Source organism: Erythranthe guttata, chromosome 4, assembly GCF_056151865.1.
Source record: "Erythranthe guttata isolate IM_541 chromosome 4, IM_541, whole genome shotgun sequence".
NCBI lineage: Eukaryota > Viridiplantae > Streptophyta > Magnoliopsida > Lamiales > Phrymaceae > Erythranthe > Erythranthe guttata.
Window position 1 is genome coordinate 7,312,267 of NC_142536.1, and position 15,422 is coordinate 7,327,688.

General features: G+C 37.8%; 2 protein-coding genes and 1 long non-coding RNA gene across 5 annotated transcripts; 2 read left to right on the forward strand and 1 right to left on the reverse strand.

Moving 5' to 3' along the window:
• The first annotated feature begins 1,451 nt into the window (after window positions 1-1,451).
• On the forward strand, window positions 1,452-3,173 carry LOC105966227 (uncharacterized). Its single transcript, XR_016030790.1, has 4 exons — window positions 1,452-1,562; window positions 1,754-1,803; window positions 1,871-2,005; window positions 2,719-3,173. It is a non-coding gene; the product is annotated as an uncharacterized LOC105966227 (long non-coding RNA).
• A 1,388-nt stretch (window positions 3,174-4,561) lies between these two features.
• On the forward strand, window positions 4,562-11,895 carry LOC105951689 (transcription factor GTE9). 2 transcript variants are annotated; one of them, XM_012975138.2, is made up of 11 exons: window positions 4,562-4,794; window positions 5,397-6,798; window positions 6,920-6,968; window positions 7,066-7,233; window positions 10,047-10,108; window positions 10,228-10,288; window positions 10,377-10,451; window positions 10,540-10,655; window positions 10,849-10,915; window positions 11,044-11,174; window positions 11,268-11,895. In XM_012975138.2, exons 2-11 carry the CDS (start codon window positions 5,455-5,457, stop codon window positions 11,583-11,585), a joined length of 2,391 nt encoding a protein of 796 aa, XP_012830592.2. In that variant the 5' UTR covers window positions 4,562-4,794; window positions 5,397-5,454; the 3' UTR covers window positions 11,586-11,895. The 2 variants fall into 2 exon arrangements, with proteins under 2 accessions (XP_012830592.2, XP_012830591.2); XM_012975137.2 differs by having other exon boundaries at window positions 4,777-5,063.
• Window positions 11,896-11,964: 69 nt separating this feature from the next.
• On the reverse strand, window positions 11,965-15,252 carry LOC105951690 (uncharacterized). 2 transcript variants are annotated; one of them, XM_012975141.2, is made up of 8 exons: window positions 14,529-15,252; window positions 14,021-14,188; window positions 13,736-13,834; window positions 13,499-13,600; window positions 13,299-13,382; window positions 13,011-13,151; window positions 12,575-12,919; window positions 11,965-12,417 (listed from the first exon to the last, which is right to left on the reverse strand). In XM_012975141.2, exons 1-8 carry the CDS (start codon window positions 15,063-15,065, stop codon window positions 12,166-12,168), a joined length of 1,728 nt encoding a protein of 575 aa, XP_012830595.2. In that variant the 5' UTR covers window positions 15,066-15,252; the 3' UTR covers window positions 11,965-12,165. The 2 variants fall into 2 exon arrangements, with proteins under 2 accessions (XP_012830595.2, XP_012830594.2); XM_012975140.2 differs by having other exon boundaries at window positions 13,481-13,600.
• Between the last annotated feature and the right edge of the window lie 170 nt (window positions 15,253-15,422).

Consider the following 15,422-nt stretch of genomic DNA (forward strand, 5'->3'; position numbering starts at 1 on the left):
GGTGATTGGGCATTCGATGTAGTGAGCTTCAAACTTGGGCTCGTGACCCAGTAGGTTAAGAAATTATAGGCCCATTGGTTTGGTCCAATTAGGCATATCAGCAACGATAACAATGGTAAGATTAGATGTACTATAATGGACGTTTCTACCCTCAAGAATCTCACATGCCACTCATGTGTAAGGGATTCCGGCTAAAATTGAACGAAAATTCAGAAATTAGGGCACCGCGCAACCAATTATTGAGTTCAGGTAAAAATTTGCACAAATTTGTAATTCAGGGGGAAGGTGCAAACGGGTGATAGTTTGGGTGGCAAAGTGCCATTAACCCTATTCTAAATGAATTCTCATTATCCTGGGTAAAATTCATTTTGCACTCATGTATTATGCGAAATGTATCTTTTACTCCCTGAAGTATAGAAAACATCAACCACCCCTTCCCGTTAGCATTTTTCCTAATTCCGTTAGTCAAACCCTTTGACTGACTATTGCAAAGAAATGTTGGCTTTTTTTTTTTTTTTTTTTTTACGAAAATACCCCAAAAAAATTATACATATAGGTTGCTTAGTTTTCACAAATGTTCACCAGATTTTTTCGTTTTTTTCAGTCGTTTTTTTTTTCACTTTATTCAGTCATTTTTATTTTACTATTTTCAACTATTTTCTTTATAAAAAAACTGAAAGGCAAATAAATAAGAATGAAGCTTTGCAAATTATGAATGTAAAACCTATAGAGAAGAAAAACTAAAAGCCCTGAAAACTAAAAGAAACCCTAAAATTGGAATAAAACCGGATGAAAGAATTGCAAATTAAAAACAAAGCTTTTCATATTATAATGGAAAAATCCTCAAAAAAGAAATCTGAAAATCCCTAAAATCAAATACTAAAAATCTACAAATAGCGCTAATTTGAACGAACGCTAAAAATCGTCAACAATCCACAAAAGATACTCCTAAAAAAATTAAGGATTATATCAGACATAAAGCATGGCAACAGAGTCATTGGCTCAATGCACACTCAAATTTAACACCGTTAAAAGTTTGACCATTGACTGTTAAAAATATGGGGGGTTTTGATGTTTTCTATATATCAGGGGGTAAATGATACATTTCAAATAGTACAAGGGTGCAAAATGAATTTTTATTATTTTTTCATAATGTCTATCTATATGTGGCAATCCAAAATTATTACATGGGAAGAAGTAGGGCCCAGTTTGGTTGGGCTGATCCGGGTGGATAGTTCCTCTAATCCACTCGGATCTCAGCTTTGGTTCGGCCCAATTGGGTTCTGGATTGCACTTGGGCCCGGGTCCGGATCTTGGATTTCCTGGATCTCCCATCAGACTAAAGGAGGTGAGATTGGGTAATCTCATCCACTCTCAACCCAATCAAGCTCAGTATATTACCTTTATGCCCTGAATATTTATTTCTAATTACAAGACTACCCCATATATATAGGAATTACCCCAAAAATTATTGAGTTAGCCCTAGAATTTTACCGACATGGCAATACACGCCGTTCTTCGTTCTGCTTTTCTCCACTGTGGTCGGTAGTTTTTTCACCGAGGTAATTTTTCCGATAATCAACTCATCTAGGTTCTCTAACACGCTTCTTTCTTCGTATTTTAGGCCCCCTAAACCGGTTGAAGAATAATCAACTCATCATAGATTGATTTCTTATTTTTCATACTTCACTAGTTTTTTCTTTTTTTTATTTGGTTTTTCCGATAATCAACTCATCACAGATTGATTTCACAGATTTCTTCAAACGCATCCGAGTATTGCTGAAGAAGTTTGGGTTCATATGGGTATCGATTTTTTTTATTGTTCTAATTATCCATTCCTTCATCTCGTAATTAAATTTCCGTTTCGCAGGTGATTTTCGATTTTGGTTTCGAAGTAGTTCGTAGTTTGGCCGGGCTGATTCTGTTCCGGCCGAACGATTCCGGTGTTGCAGCTGGTTGACAGTTGGCTGTCGATTATCCCGGTTCTGCTACACGACGATTTAAGGTGAGTTCTCCAATGGGTTTAAGCTCGTCTTTTAGATTACAGATTAAGGATTGAGAAAGGTAGCATTTATTTGGAAAAAATATTGTATCTTTTTTTTTTGGGAAAAAATAGTACATTAGTGAAATAATATATGGTGTTACTCAGTATAAATTGTTTGGCCTTAATATTGTTTGGCATAAACAGTATATAAAGAATGCAATTAAGTTGTTTTTTTTGTAATAGTTTACGATAGTTATTTCATCTTTGCTTGCTCTAGGAGTTGGTTTATATGTTTCATATGTTTGAGAGAGGTTACAGGGTCTGGAATGTGAAATTTAGTTGTGAATGTGTTTGAGAGAGGTTGCATGGTCTGGAATGTGAAATTTAGTTGTCAACGATCCAACGGTCTTTAACTCTATACTCGATGAAATCGCCGCCGAAATGCGACTCACTACGGTGAGACCTTTACGAATGACGTTGTTAAACGTCGGACCTTCCTACTAAAAAATCGTTTCAATGCATTTGTCAAATTCATTGGACTACCCGGTGTCAACTACAACCGTAGGACCGAACGTGTATCGGTTGACCGGACGTATGTCACGAGTCCAAAGAACAAAGTATGTAAACCTATTTTTATTGCATAAAATGCACGGTAAAATTTTTGTTGTCTTATTCTATGAATATGCAAATCATTTAATTGTGTATGACCCTATACTTTTCCCTTTCACAATTAGAAAAAAACGGAACATGCATTGCACAACTATTTCGCTGCTAACGGGTTTCCCTACTACGACACTTTTGAGTTGGTATTTGTGGAGAAAGAAGCAGGGACGATAGAGTTTAGTGATAAACAAGGGTTCGTAAAAGATGACCCAATCACAATTGACGAAGGAACTCGACCGGGTGTTGAGGGTGTGAACGATGAATACGCTATTGTGCCGTATGAGGGTGTGAACGATGTTGTGCCCGTGGGTTACTATACCGGCGAGACCGACGGGTTCTCGGGGCGTATAGATGGTTGACAGCGAGTCAACTAGCTTGGTCATTGTGATTTCTGATATTTTTATGACTTTATTCTCCGTTTACCGTATTTTTCATCGTTGTAATTGTTTTATTGTCTTCGTGTTTTTTTATTTTATTTCATAGTAATTGGTTTATGCAATTGCGAAAGTATCGTTGTGCTCGGTCATTGGTTATAGTGTGATCAATTATTCAATTATAACTTTAAATTCTATATGAACAAACATCTGTATCAACAAATTTAAACAAACAATGTTAAATATATAAATGTGTATTAACTAAGAAAAACAGTAGTGTGAACAAAATGTAAACAAACAATATTAATATATATTATCGCCCATGGGTACGAAACATGAAAATTAAAATTACAAACCAAAATACAAAGTCAGGAAAATCAAATACTAATACCGAAAATCTTGCCGACTACATGGAAGTGGGAAAATAATACGGGAAATACCAATAATAATAATACGGAAAATATTAGGAAAAACTAGCCGAGATAATGGAGATTGGAAAATTTGAACTTCCATTGATCAATGGAGTCAGTACAACACATGCGTCAAAGTATGACCTAGTAATCGTTTTCCCCGTCGATTGGCCCCTTGCCGTTACACATATTCGAGGGACGGTTTGACCCGGACGAACTCAATCCAAACAAATTTGCAATATTGCGGGGCCTCGGCATTGATTTATCTTTCGGCTTCAAAGGTGATGGGCCCGAAACCGGACGCCGAACTCTCGAATTAGCGGTGCTACCCTCGGTGTTTAACGAACCCTCGGAATCCGAAAAGTGATTGAGGTAGTCCCACACATTGAAGTGTGTGCTACTAGAATCCGAGGAAATATTGACCACCGTTGTTGGTGGCATCGGGTTACCGAAACCAAGAGTGTTGTCGTTGCCTCGAAGATCAACCATGCTTGGAATCGGCACCGGCGGAGCCGCTTCATCGTCGTCCGATGACAAAACAATCACCTCATCGCCCGGTTTTTGTTCGACGACACGGGGTGCAAATATAGTCTTTAGTTCCTCCCATTCGCTATCCCCATATGTCCGATATGCGAAAGCGAATGTGTGTGCCTAAGAAAGGAATGGAAATGTAATTATACGAAAATGTTAGGGCTGATTTTGTAATTAAAAGTGAATGGGAGGAAAAGAATGGGTGCAACATGTAATATTGTAAAAAATACTGGGGTAATATAATAATAAAAAGGGATTATGAGGGGTGGAAATGTAATTATCCGAAAATGTTAGGGCTGATTTTATAATTACAGGAAAATGAGAGGAAATAATAAGTGCAGTTGGCAATAATTTAAAAATTTCAGATGTATAAACTAATAATAAAAATACCTTCTAAGGGGTGGTAATGTAATTAACCAAATTATCCCACCCAATCCTCCCAACCATTCCTGAGATTGGCTCATTTGGATACAATCCCACAGATCCATATCCAACCAACCAAACCCAAGATACCATCCATACTTTACTAATCCACACAGTGTCATTTTCTAATTAAGCCCCAATCCCATCCCACCCCATCCCTCCAACCAAAAGGGGCCTAGGTGAATTTCCCGTGTGGATAAAAGTCAACAATAAAAGGCGTCTCGCATAAAAGAGTAGTACTACTACTCCTCACTCGTTCAAATCAGATCCGTGATCACTAAACCAATCAATCTGTAGCCGTTGGATTTTACGGCACAAAAAATCAACGGTCAGATTTGATGCAACTCCTTTGTCTTTAAATTACCGTGTTCCTGCACAGCACAGGCGCCTCAATGCGATTCCTAAACTCGTAAGTCTCTCTCTCTCTCTCCTCTCTCTCGCGCTCTCTATCCCTCCCCCGTTTCTCTCTCTCTCTCTCTCTCTCTCTCTAAGAGATGTATGTATATGTGTATTTACTTTTGTATCTATAGGATTATGCCATTTCCGGAAGATTTTCCACTTCCTTTTTTACATCTAGGGTTCATTTGAAATGGGTCGGACCATCCGATTCCGACTTTTCTCTCTTCTGGATCCAAGAATTTCATTGTGCTGTTGCTTGCGTGAATTTCCGTCCTTAGGGTTCGATTCCTCTCTGCTTCATGCTCTCAAATCGGACCAAAATGTGGAATTTTTTAGTTTGATTAGGGTTCGGAATGATTTTTCAAGTTTAGGTTTTCTTCAAATTTTAAGCCTTTTTCCCTTGTACTGTATTCGCATTAGTTCAATTGAAGTTTTTAATTATTTTGAGAAAAATGAAAATATTAGAATTCTAAACTGAATGAAGTAAACAAGGAAATATTTATAGATACTTCAATTTTGAGCATGTCATAGCGCTATTCATTGGTAAAAATTGGGGTGTTTAGTACGATTTTTTTAAAAGATTTTTAATTTTTTGTTTGTTGAAATGGCCAGAGGATACATTTTTTGGATGAGGAAGAGTTGATATGTGCAGAATTTCGGGGTTAAATATATGGCACCGACTATCCCTATAGATTACACAGGACAGAGGGAATCAAAACGGTTCTCAAAGACGGGATCTGGGGATATAATGGGGAAAACACGCAAAGTTTCCAAGGGTTTCTCCTCGGCGCCAGTGCCAGATTATAGGCTTTTATCAGACTCGATGGAAGCAGGAGGTTTTGGGAGCTCAGGCCGATTCGATGCAGGATTGACTGCTTCGCAAGACACTTTCGTTCCTAATAGGAAGTACATTAGCTTGGGTGGGGATGGTTACGATAGGTCGGTCGTGCCAGTTCAGCTCCTTCCACTATCGAAGATGTCGTCCTTTGAGAGGAGGGAGTCGGAGGTCAGGTTGAAGAGTGAGCTTGAACAAGTGAGGAAGCTTCAGAGGAAGATAGATTCTTTGACCTTTGATGCGATTGTCCGCCCCCCGTTGAATTCCGATGTTCACAGTTCTCAAAATGGGCCGAAGAGACCTGCTATGGTGGAAAGCTTGCCGGTTTCTACTAATAACGAGCCTGTGGCTTCAAGGAAGAAAAAAGGTCCTCCCGGAAGAAATGGGGCCCGCACTAAAGGCGGGCCTATGGTGAGTGGGCGCAGTGTTTCGGGGAAGCAGGGCCCGCCTCAGTCCAACAGTTCTGTTATGTTGATGAAACAGTGTGAGACCCTGTTAGCTCGTTTGATGGTGCATCAACATGCTCGGATGTTTAACGAGCCTGTTGATATCGTGAAGCATAAAATTCCGGATTATTTCATCATAATTAAGCATCCGATGGATTTAGGGACGATAAAAGATAAGTTGGCTTCGAATCAGTATTCCAGTCCAATGGAGTTTGCTGCGGATGTGAGACTCACCTTCAGAAATGCAATGACGTACAACCCTCCTAAACATGATGTTCATGTTATGGCGGATGTGCTTAGTAAATACTTTGAAATGAGATGGAAAGTAATCGAGAAGAAGATACCATCAACAACGGATGAATCCACGGCTTCGAAATCAAGTGTCGTTATAGAACCTGAAAACGTTAATGTGCCTCCTCCTGCTAAGAAGCAGAAAACTGTTTCATTGGAAACCAAGGCGGTCAAGCATGAACCAGAAAAGCGTGTAATGAGTGATATTGAAAAACAGAAACTGGGAGCAGAGTTGGAGGCGTCAGTGGCAGAACTCCCTGACCATATAATCATGTTCTTGAAAGAGAACACTTCGAATGGTAGTCAAGCGAGCGAAGATGAGATTGAAATTGATATCGACGTTCTTAGTGATGATACCCTATTAACGCTACGGAAACTTTTGGATGCTCATCTGTTGGAGAAGCAGAAAAGCCAAGTACCAGTAGAGCAACATGAAATTGAGGTAGATGTAGTATGTGTGTGTACGCTGCTCTTATACTTCGTATATGGATATAATTATCTCAGACATAATGCACGTTGTATGTATATCTGATGCATATTGTTTACGTATATACTCTGCGCAGATGCAAAAGGAACCCGGATTTAGCAATTTATCTTCCCAGCCTTGCAAAGGTAATCTTGGTTTTGTGCAGATAAATTTGCATTTGGACTTCAGTTGTCTTTATACCTTGTTTGATAGATCATTCGTTCGTTTTTTCACATTAATCAGACAACGATCCAGCTGATGAGGATGTGGATATTGGTGAAAATGATCCACCACATATATCAAGTTCTCCTCCAATAAAGATTGCAGAGGATGCCGACAGAAGGAACAGTAATTGTACTAGTTCAAGGAGCTCCGCCTCCACTAGTGGTGATTCAGGCTCGTCATCGACTGGTCAGTGTTGTTATGAACCTTTGATGCGTTTTTTCCACATTTATTTATCTTGTTTTCCATTTCTTTTTGTTCCGAAACACATTTCAGTTCATTATGTTTGGCATATAATTGACATAACCTGGATGTGAAGTTCTTTCGTAGTCTGGATATGTGTGACTGTATTTTTAGGACAGATCTGAATTTCACCAGTTTGAAAATTGATTGTTCTTTGTTCCTTTTGGCTACATTGTTGTGGCCATGAATATGCTTATTGTTTCAATTCAGTTAGTATTCTTGAACTTTTGGGAGTTATCTAGACCCATGCCCCGCCTTTGTTCTGCATGAATTTTGTAAGAACTATTTTGAAAGTTAAGTTCATATTGAATCGTATAGATATATGAATAGAATTATTCTAGCTAATTCTGGAAAAGATTGAAGCAAGGAACTGCTTACTAATTTGTTGAAGTAGGACCAGCCATGAGAAAGATTAGCTGCATGGATATTAGTGTAGTAAAACGATTGATTTTATAGGCTTTGAGTTACAATCATTGCTTTCCTTGGTTTAACAGTAATAAGCTTATTAAAATTATATCTGTTTAAAATGATGAAAATAAATTTTGAAAAAAATATGGAGCATTTGGAGCTTGTTAAATCTAATTCTTGTGCAGAAACAAGTATACCAATTATTTGTTGAAATTTTTATTATTTTGGTTATATTATTAGAAAAAAACGGTTATGTTGTTCTCTGGGAACTGTGGCCGGACAGTAAACCAATTCAATGTAATATCGAAGCAGTGCCAAACATCACTACATGATGAGCAACTCCATTGAACTTGTTGAGTTGAATGGTAACTTCATTCTTGATTACACGAGAATTAATGAAAGCCTTTCATTTGCTTCTCTTGGATGAAAGTATGATTTTCCCGGAATGTCTATGTTGCTATAACAATTGTAGGAAAACTTTACTGTGGATTAAGAGTGTAATTTGATCTTAATCACACTTCATACTCAATGCCAGTTATAAGCTCAGAATTTCGGACACGAGTATTCACGATTCTCATATATATTTGGTTGTCTCCACAGAAATAATAAGCAAATTTGTTTGCTGGACTTCCATATATACCATCTTATATGGCAGAAATATAGTTTGCATAAACATTTCATCTGCCTATATGCTTTTCCGGAGAGGATTAAGTGTTGAACTTCAAAATTTATACTACATGTAAATAATGAAATATGTACTTCATCCTTCTAACAAATCGTTCAGAATCTTGTAATATTTGACAAATCTGAAGTATTTTAGTTATGACTTGAGGTGTTGTATTTTTTTCCAAGTTGTCGGTTGTCCAATATCAGTTTTGTTGAATGTCTTGAACAGTCGATTTTTTCAACTTCAACAATGATGCTTCATATATTCTACTACTCAAGACTTATTGTATAGTCATGGATTATAGTTCGACACTTTTTATTACTTCTACTTATTAGTGATTCACTAATTGTGCCTTTCCCACCTAGTCTTATTAATTTTTACTTGCAGCATGTGTAGAGTTATTTCAGAATAATTGCATTACGCTAAGACTTGTCCATTGTTTTCATGAGGAAGTGAAGAAAATAAAACCCCGACTTTTTTTAGTTCAATTAATGTTGTTTATACTATTAATGAGCCACACATAAGGTGATCACTTCAGAATAATGCAAGATTTGAGGATTACCATATACAATTATTGGGTTTAATAATTTTCTCTCCGTTCCTTCTATTCCATATTTCCTCAAGAGGAGTGTCATGTTTAGCTTATAGGATAAAAGGTTGAAGTAGGACTCGTTTTATTGGTATTCATCATATGGCTGGCAAACTAAAGATGTCAAAGTAGCCATCAAACTGTCATTCGAGAAAACTGTAAAGCTCAATCTCACTTTGCTTCTAAATAGTTCAAAGTTATTTACTGTTCATGATTCAAATTGTTCTTTATTTTATTTGATTTTTGGGGGAAATATATAACTTCATTTTTTCTAGTCTGTTACCAAGGTTGATTTAGATATTTGTGTTTAGCAAATTTATAGTTAATTGCTTTATGCCAATGAATGTTATCTGTATTTCAGCATATGCGATGGTGTAGTGGATATTTTTTTTCCGTGCGGACGTGCCAAAAGTCTTAGCCTAATTTTCATCGTCTTGGCAGTTATGCTTGTTATTGGTTTGATTTTTTGTACTAGTGTTATTTGGAGGGTGTTATAGTCTAGCTACTTGACAACATACAGTCTATGGTTTTCTGTGCAATATTATTTCTTTTCCTTAGTTTCTCTCTTCCTTATGTTGATGCCATTGCTTCTTCTCCTTTCTCTAAAGGTCAAATATGCAGATGACACTTAAGGTTGCATGTATAAGAATCATGCTAAAATAAATTTATACTATTCTCGTTGAGAATACATTTGGTTCTCTGGGCAGTACTTCTTTTTGCTCGTCTCCTTTGTATGTCACTGTCGCCTTCTTCCCTTTCTTTAAAGAAGGGAAGATATGGAGATAACAAATGGAGACACATGTATAAGAATCATGCCATGAAATAAATTTATACTATTCTTTTGATTTCTGTGAAAGGAAAGAACTATGCCTTAAGTTATAACTTCTCAGTCTTATGAAGTTTGTTAAAAAACCATGTTAGGTGCATTGACATTTTTAACTGTGTAATCAATAACCTTCATTGTATAGCTTAATTCCTTAACGTGCATTGACATTTTTTTTATTCATCGTTGTTATTCCAAAAAGAGTAGAAAAAATAGCTACCTCAGCTGGCATCTTTTCTGTGATTTAATATTCTATATTCCATTTTTCTCAGATAGCGACTCTGACAACGAACAAGCCGGTACCAAGAACCCCGTTCCTGCAAATGCTGTGACTGTATGCTTTTGTTTTAAACATTTTTCCCCTTTTCTCTTTAAGTCTCTTTAAACTTTCCCTTCTTTAATGGTTTGTTTTTCTAGTACTGACATAAATTGCCTTAATTTGTACTACTCCAGGAAACTGCAGATACTAGAGCGGGGAGAACGGAAAGTGAGCTAGGCGATCCAAACATTGGAGGTGAGGCTCTTTTGCAGTTTGTGAGATATTTTGACAATGTTGTTACTCTTACATTTTAAGGTTGTAATATCTTTTGAATTATTTGTAGATTTTCGGAATGCGAAAGCTGAGCAAAATTCAGTCTCGAACTCATCTTCTATCGATCCAAATTGTGGCCAAGAGGGTAAGCAGTGATCCCATAATGCAGAAAAAATGTGTGTGCTATTAAAATGTACAGCATAATCTCACCAAACATGCTGTAAACATCTTAGGGGAGAGTGCTCCATCAGAAAGGCAAGTCTCCCCTGAAAAGCAGTACCGCGCAGCTTTGCTGAGAAGCCGATTTGCTGATATTATAATTAAAGCTCAAGAGAATACCATCGAAAAAGTATGTAACTCTGATTTACTAGTGAAATTGCTTCAATGTCGCCTCCCTCTCTCTCTCTCTCTCTCTCTCTCTCTCTCTCTCTCTCTCTCTCTCTCTCTCTATATATATATATATATATATATATATATATATATATACACACACACACACACACACTATGCGGTGTTTGATTGTCGCATTTGAAAACTTTCAGGGGGAAAAACCAGATCCTGAGAAACTGAAGCTCGAGAGGGAGGAGATTGAAAGGCGAAGAAGAGAAGGTTTGATAGAGTTAAAATGAAATGGAATAGTTCATAGTTGGCGAATTTGGTTTCAATTGTGTTTGTAAAAATTTGTTATGTAAGTCGAAGTTTCTCTCACTATGATGTTATCAACCTGTATTTAATAGAGAAAGCTCGATTACAAGCAGAAGCAAAAGCTGCAGAAGAGGCTAGGAAAAAAGCTGAAGCAGAAGCTGCAGCGGAAGCCAAAAGGAAAAGAGAACTCGAAAGAGAAGCCGCACGACAAGCTCTGCAAAAGGTAAAAAAAGAATATGATATATTTTCGTGGTATGGCAAAGAAATTTACTATTTTATACGCGTTTAGCTTAAAAGCATTACATTGTGAACGCAGATGGAGAAGACTGTGGATATAAACGAGAATAGCCAGTTCATGGAAGATTTAGAGCTGTTTAGGTCTGCTGGTCCAGATGAGCACTTACAGAACCTGCTCATAGAGCAAGCCAGCCCTGAAAATTCCGAAAATGCCCTTCTTGGTAGTTTCAAGTTTCAAGCAAGCAGTAATCCTCTGGAGCAACTTGGACTGTACATGAAGAACGACGAAGACGAAGAGGAAGAAGAAGTTGAGCCTCAAACTGTTCTAGAAACTTCCGATAATCCAGAAGAAGATCCAGATGAAGACGAAGATCCGGAAGAAGGGGAGATAGATTGATCGATCAATCAGCTTCCGATTTTCTCGTTTCATGTTCCTTGGTCTTTTCCTGTTGGAACATCGAATGTGGATTTTAAAGGTTGATTAGATGTGATTGCATCGTATGAAGTTGTACAAGAATTGATGCCCCGGCCTATGTTCTGTTTATTGTGAAATGATTTTGGTGTCGGACTTGGATTCAAAAGCGTATTATAAGGCTATTCCCATATTAGTCTTACTTGTGGATCCCTCCATATTATGAAAATTTGTAGCTATATAACTTGATTTGGTTGTATATGTTTCTTTTAAAAAATCCATGTTTTTAAGAAAAGCCTTAGGTTTATGTTTTCTAGATAAATACATCGAGCTCAATCTGGAAGTATCGACGAAGGGATCAAACTGGGCCACCCTTGCGGGTTTTTAAAATACCTTATTAAATGGGGATTTTATTGCAAATACATACTATGTAATGAACCCCCCATGCAAAACTAATTTCCACTGCTGCAATATAACAACCATGTGCTGCTGTTACTACTTACTTATTTTCAAACACTACTTAATAATCGATATTCAACGAGTCTTTACAGAAGCTTGGAAGTAATTAGTAGTGGATACCGCCACCACAAAGCAATAGACCGCCTGAATTGATTCTGTTCCGTTGTATATACATTTCAAACAACAATTCTTCACTGTTACGGAGTTTAACGTACTCATCCATGTCGAAGCTGGCGATTTGTCTAGTTTTGCTTGCGTCTTCTTTTTTATTCATCGGAGGACTATGGAAAATACCTGGGCTCCAACTACCATGACTGCTCATGGAATAACTACTCGGATCGTGTAACGGGACAATATCCTGAAAACAAGACACAAAGTTCATCGAAATCTAGGTATAAGAATAAGATCATCTAGGCAAAACAAGATCAAGAGACCTTAATTAAGACAAAAGCAACAAAAATCAAACGAAAACTCGGAATCATCATATTCAGACACTGGGAGTAAGAGAAGCTAACTTTTTCCGAGTCTTTCTTTAGAGATTTTGGAGTCACAGGACTATGTGCCCTGTTCTTTCCTAATGGAGAACCATCATGAATAGTTTCCCACTGCAACCATGGCAGAATAACACCATCCATTTCAACAGGGCGACATGTAGACCCTTTGCTAGTCTTGTTAGTTTCAGCTTCTCTTATTGCAGCATCTCTTGTCTTCTTCGTCCCTCCTAAAGTCGAACTCCCGTCACTTCTTTCCCCGTCGAAGGAAGATATGTCTGTATCTTCAACATTGGAAATGAAATCCTCAATGTATCTTTCTGCCTCCTCAACCAATCGTTTTGACACCCTATTTCTGTCGTTGCTTCTCTTTTAAAACCAAAAGGCAAGAGAGCATTGAATTAAAACCAAGAACTGAGATGTGAACAATTTATTTGAACACATGGAGAAGAAGGAACACCTTTCTTGCACGCAATGGCTTCTTCTCCACTGCAGCTGAATTTATTGAATTAGGAAGTTCTTCGACCATTTTGGAGGCCTCTCGACCTCCTTGCTCCTCAAGCAACATTTCAGTGAGAAGATCTTGCTTGTGCTTCTCCAACTAATATACAAGGTTATTCCATCTCATGAGAATCCCGGATAATTTTTCAACAAAGCTTTAAATAATTCATTAAATGGAACGTATGTTTCTGAGAATATCAAAAGATACGAAACATTAATTCTTGCATGCATGAAAGCAGAACATCACCTGTTCCAATTTTGATTCATATTTATCTCTGATTCTAGAATTTTCTGCACCACCAGTTGAATCTGTTTGATTTTTTCCCATGACCTGCACGCAGAAAAAGGTAGTCGAACATATAAAACCAACCATGTTTTACCACCATAAAGAACATTGAAAAGTATAAATCCATTATAGTTTCAGCAAACTGAATTGTTTTGGCGGACTTGATTTAGTTCAGTTCGGATTTCTTCAACAGCATATCTGAGTTCTTTCCGCATTGCTTCGTACAATCCACCATTTGCAGTATCTTCAGAAGGGTGTTCGGCCTGAAAGCAGTAATAAATAAATAGGAGAACATAAAAAGGGACAAATAGCTTTCATGGAGTGCCTTTTGAATAAAATGTTCATGCTATTATTGTAAAAAGATCTAAAAAAAAAGAAAATAAAGAAGACAAATTAACCTTCTTATTAGCATAAACTTCCCGGATTATCTTCTCAAATCCATTTTTTCCAAAGTGAGTATCCTTTGATTCGTCGTCAGTTAGAGCAGAAGAGTGGCTCTGAGAGATCCATATGTTAAAGTCATAAAAATGGTTTATATTTTAATTAATCATACTTGTTATTCACAATACTGTCAGCATCAGCTTTGTATATTTCCAAGAAAAAACTCAGAATGCCACAAATATAAGAATAAATAGAAGAAGAATGAAAAAATATAAAAATTTACAAAGATATTCGGATCTTACAGAATAACCATCGTGCAAAAGCGAGATGTCTTTGTGGCTTCGAGATCTTCCCAACCTCCGATTGCTTGAAGCTATTGCATTCGGCGCCAACGGCATTTGGCTGTTCCCACTTTTGGGAGTTTTCACAATAGCATGATTGCTTGAATTCCGAGAATGATCCACCTCACTCTGTAATTTGAACGCAAATTGACAGTTCATATTCTCCTGTTGGGATACATAACTACGCATACAGTTCCTAAACAATCTATTACGCGGATACTAATATTCTCTCTTATGAATGTGCACATCTAGTAATGATCCAATATAGATGTTTAATTTAATTAAATTTCTATATTCAAATAGCTTCTATCCTCAACTTAATGATTGCCATTTTAAGTTTCAATTATTATTTTCATCAAATATTTTAGATTGATATATTTTAAGTGGAACAACAAATTTGTTCTTCATCGAGATTATAGATACAACTATTTATTCACTACAGGAAAGTAAATTAGGGAAGAAAACCTACCTCAGAATCGCTAATTTGGTACCTCGCAACCGACAGGGACCTCCGCCGCCGCGAACCGGCATCAGACGAGATGATTTTTTTGGCCGTTGAGGCGGAGCTAATTGAAGCAACATCACCACCACGGCTCCTCGACACCGACCTCCCCTTTCTGCTAGACGACACCGTATCGCTCGCCCACCGCCCTATCTCCCCACGCCGCGAGACCGACCGCCCCCGTCTCTGCTTCAGCTCCGCCGCTCCTCCGTCGCTCTCGTTGTCATTCTTCGAGGAAGAAGAGGAGAAGAACTCGAGCGCCAGATCATCCAAGCTGATCTCCGGGAACGGCGACGCCGATCCCCTCGTAGTGTTCACGAACTTCCCCCTGGGCACGTTTTTGTTGTAGTCCGCCTCCGTCACCGGAGAATCCGGCGCCGTGGAATGGGAGAATCTGCTGTGGCTGCGGGAACGGCGGAGGGAGCGGCGGAGGGAATTGTCGGAGCTGGAGTTTCCGCCGATTGAGTCTCTCTTCGTGGTTGATCTGAAAGCCGAGGTAGCCATTAGTGAATTAATTGGTGGAATTAATCACAAATGAGTTTGAAAATTCAAGTGAAGAGGGAATTTGAATTGGGTGAGAATTCGAACATTTTTGCAGAGCTACAGAGGTTTATCGGAAGAGAGATATATATCTAGAGAGAGAGAGAGAGAGAGAGAGAGTAGTAAATGCGAGGAGAGAGGAAGCTTTGGCGGATTAATCGAAATTTGAGAACATATTTGAAAATTGAAAAGTAGGCCGATACGGCTAAGCCCATCACTTTGATTAGTTTTATTTATTTATTTATTATTATTATTTTCTTTTTAAATATTTATTATAGATAGAATCATAGAATAGTAGTTGTTTCAAATTTCAATTAGTTG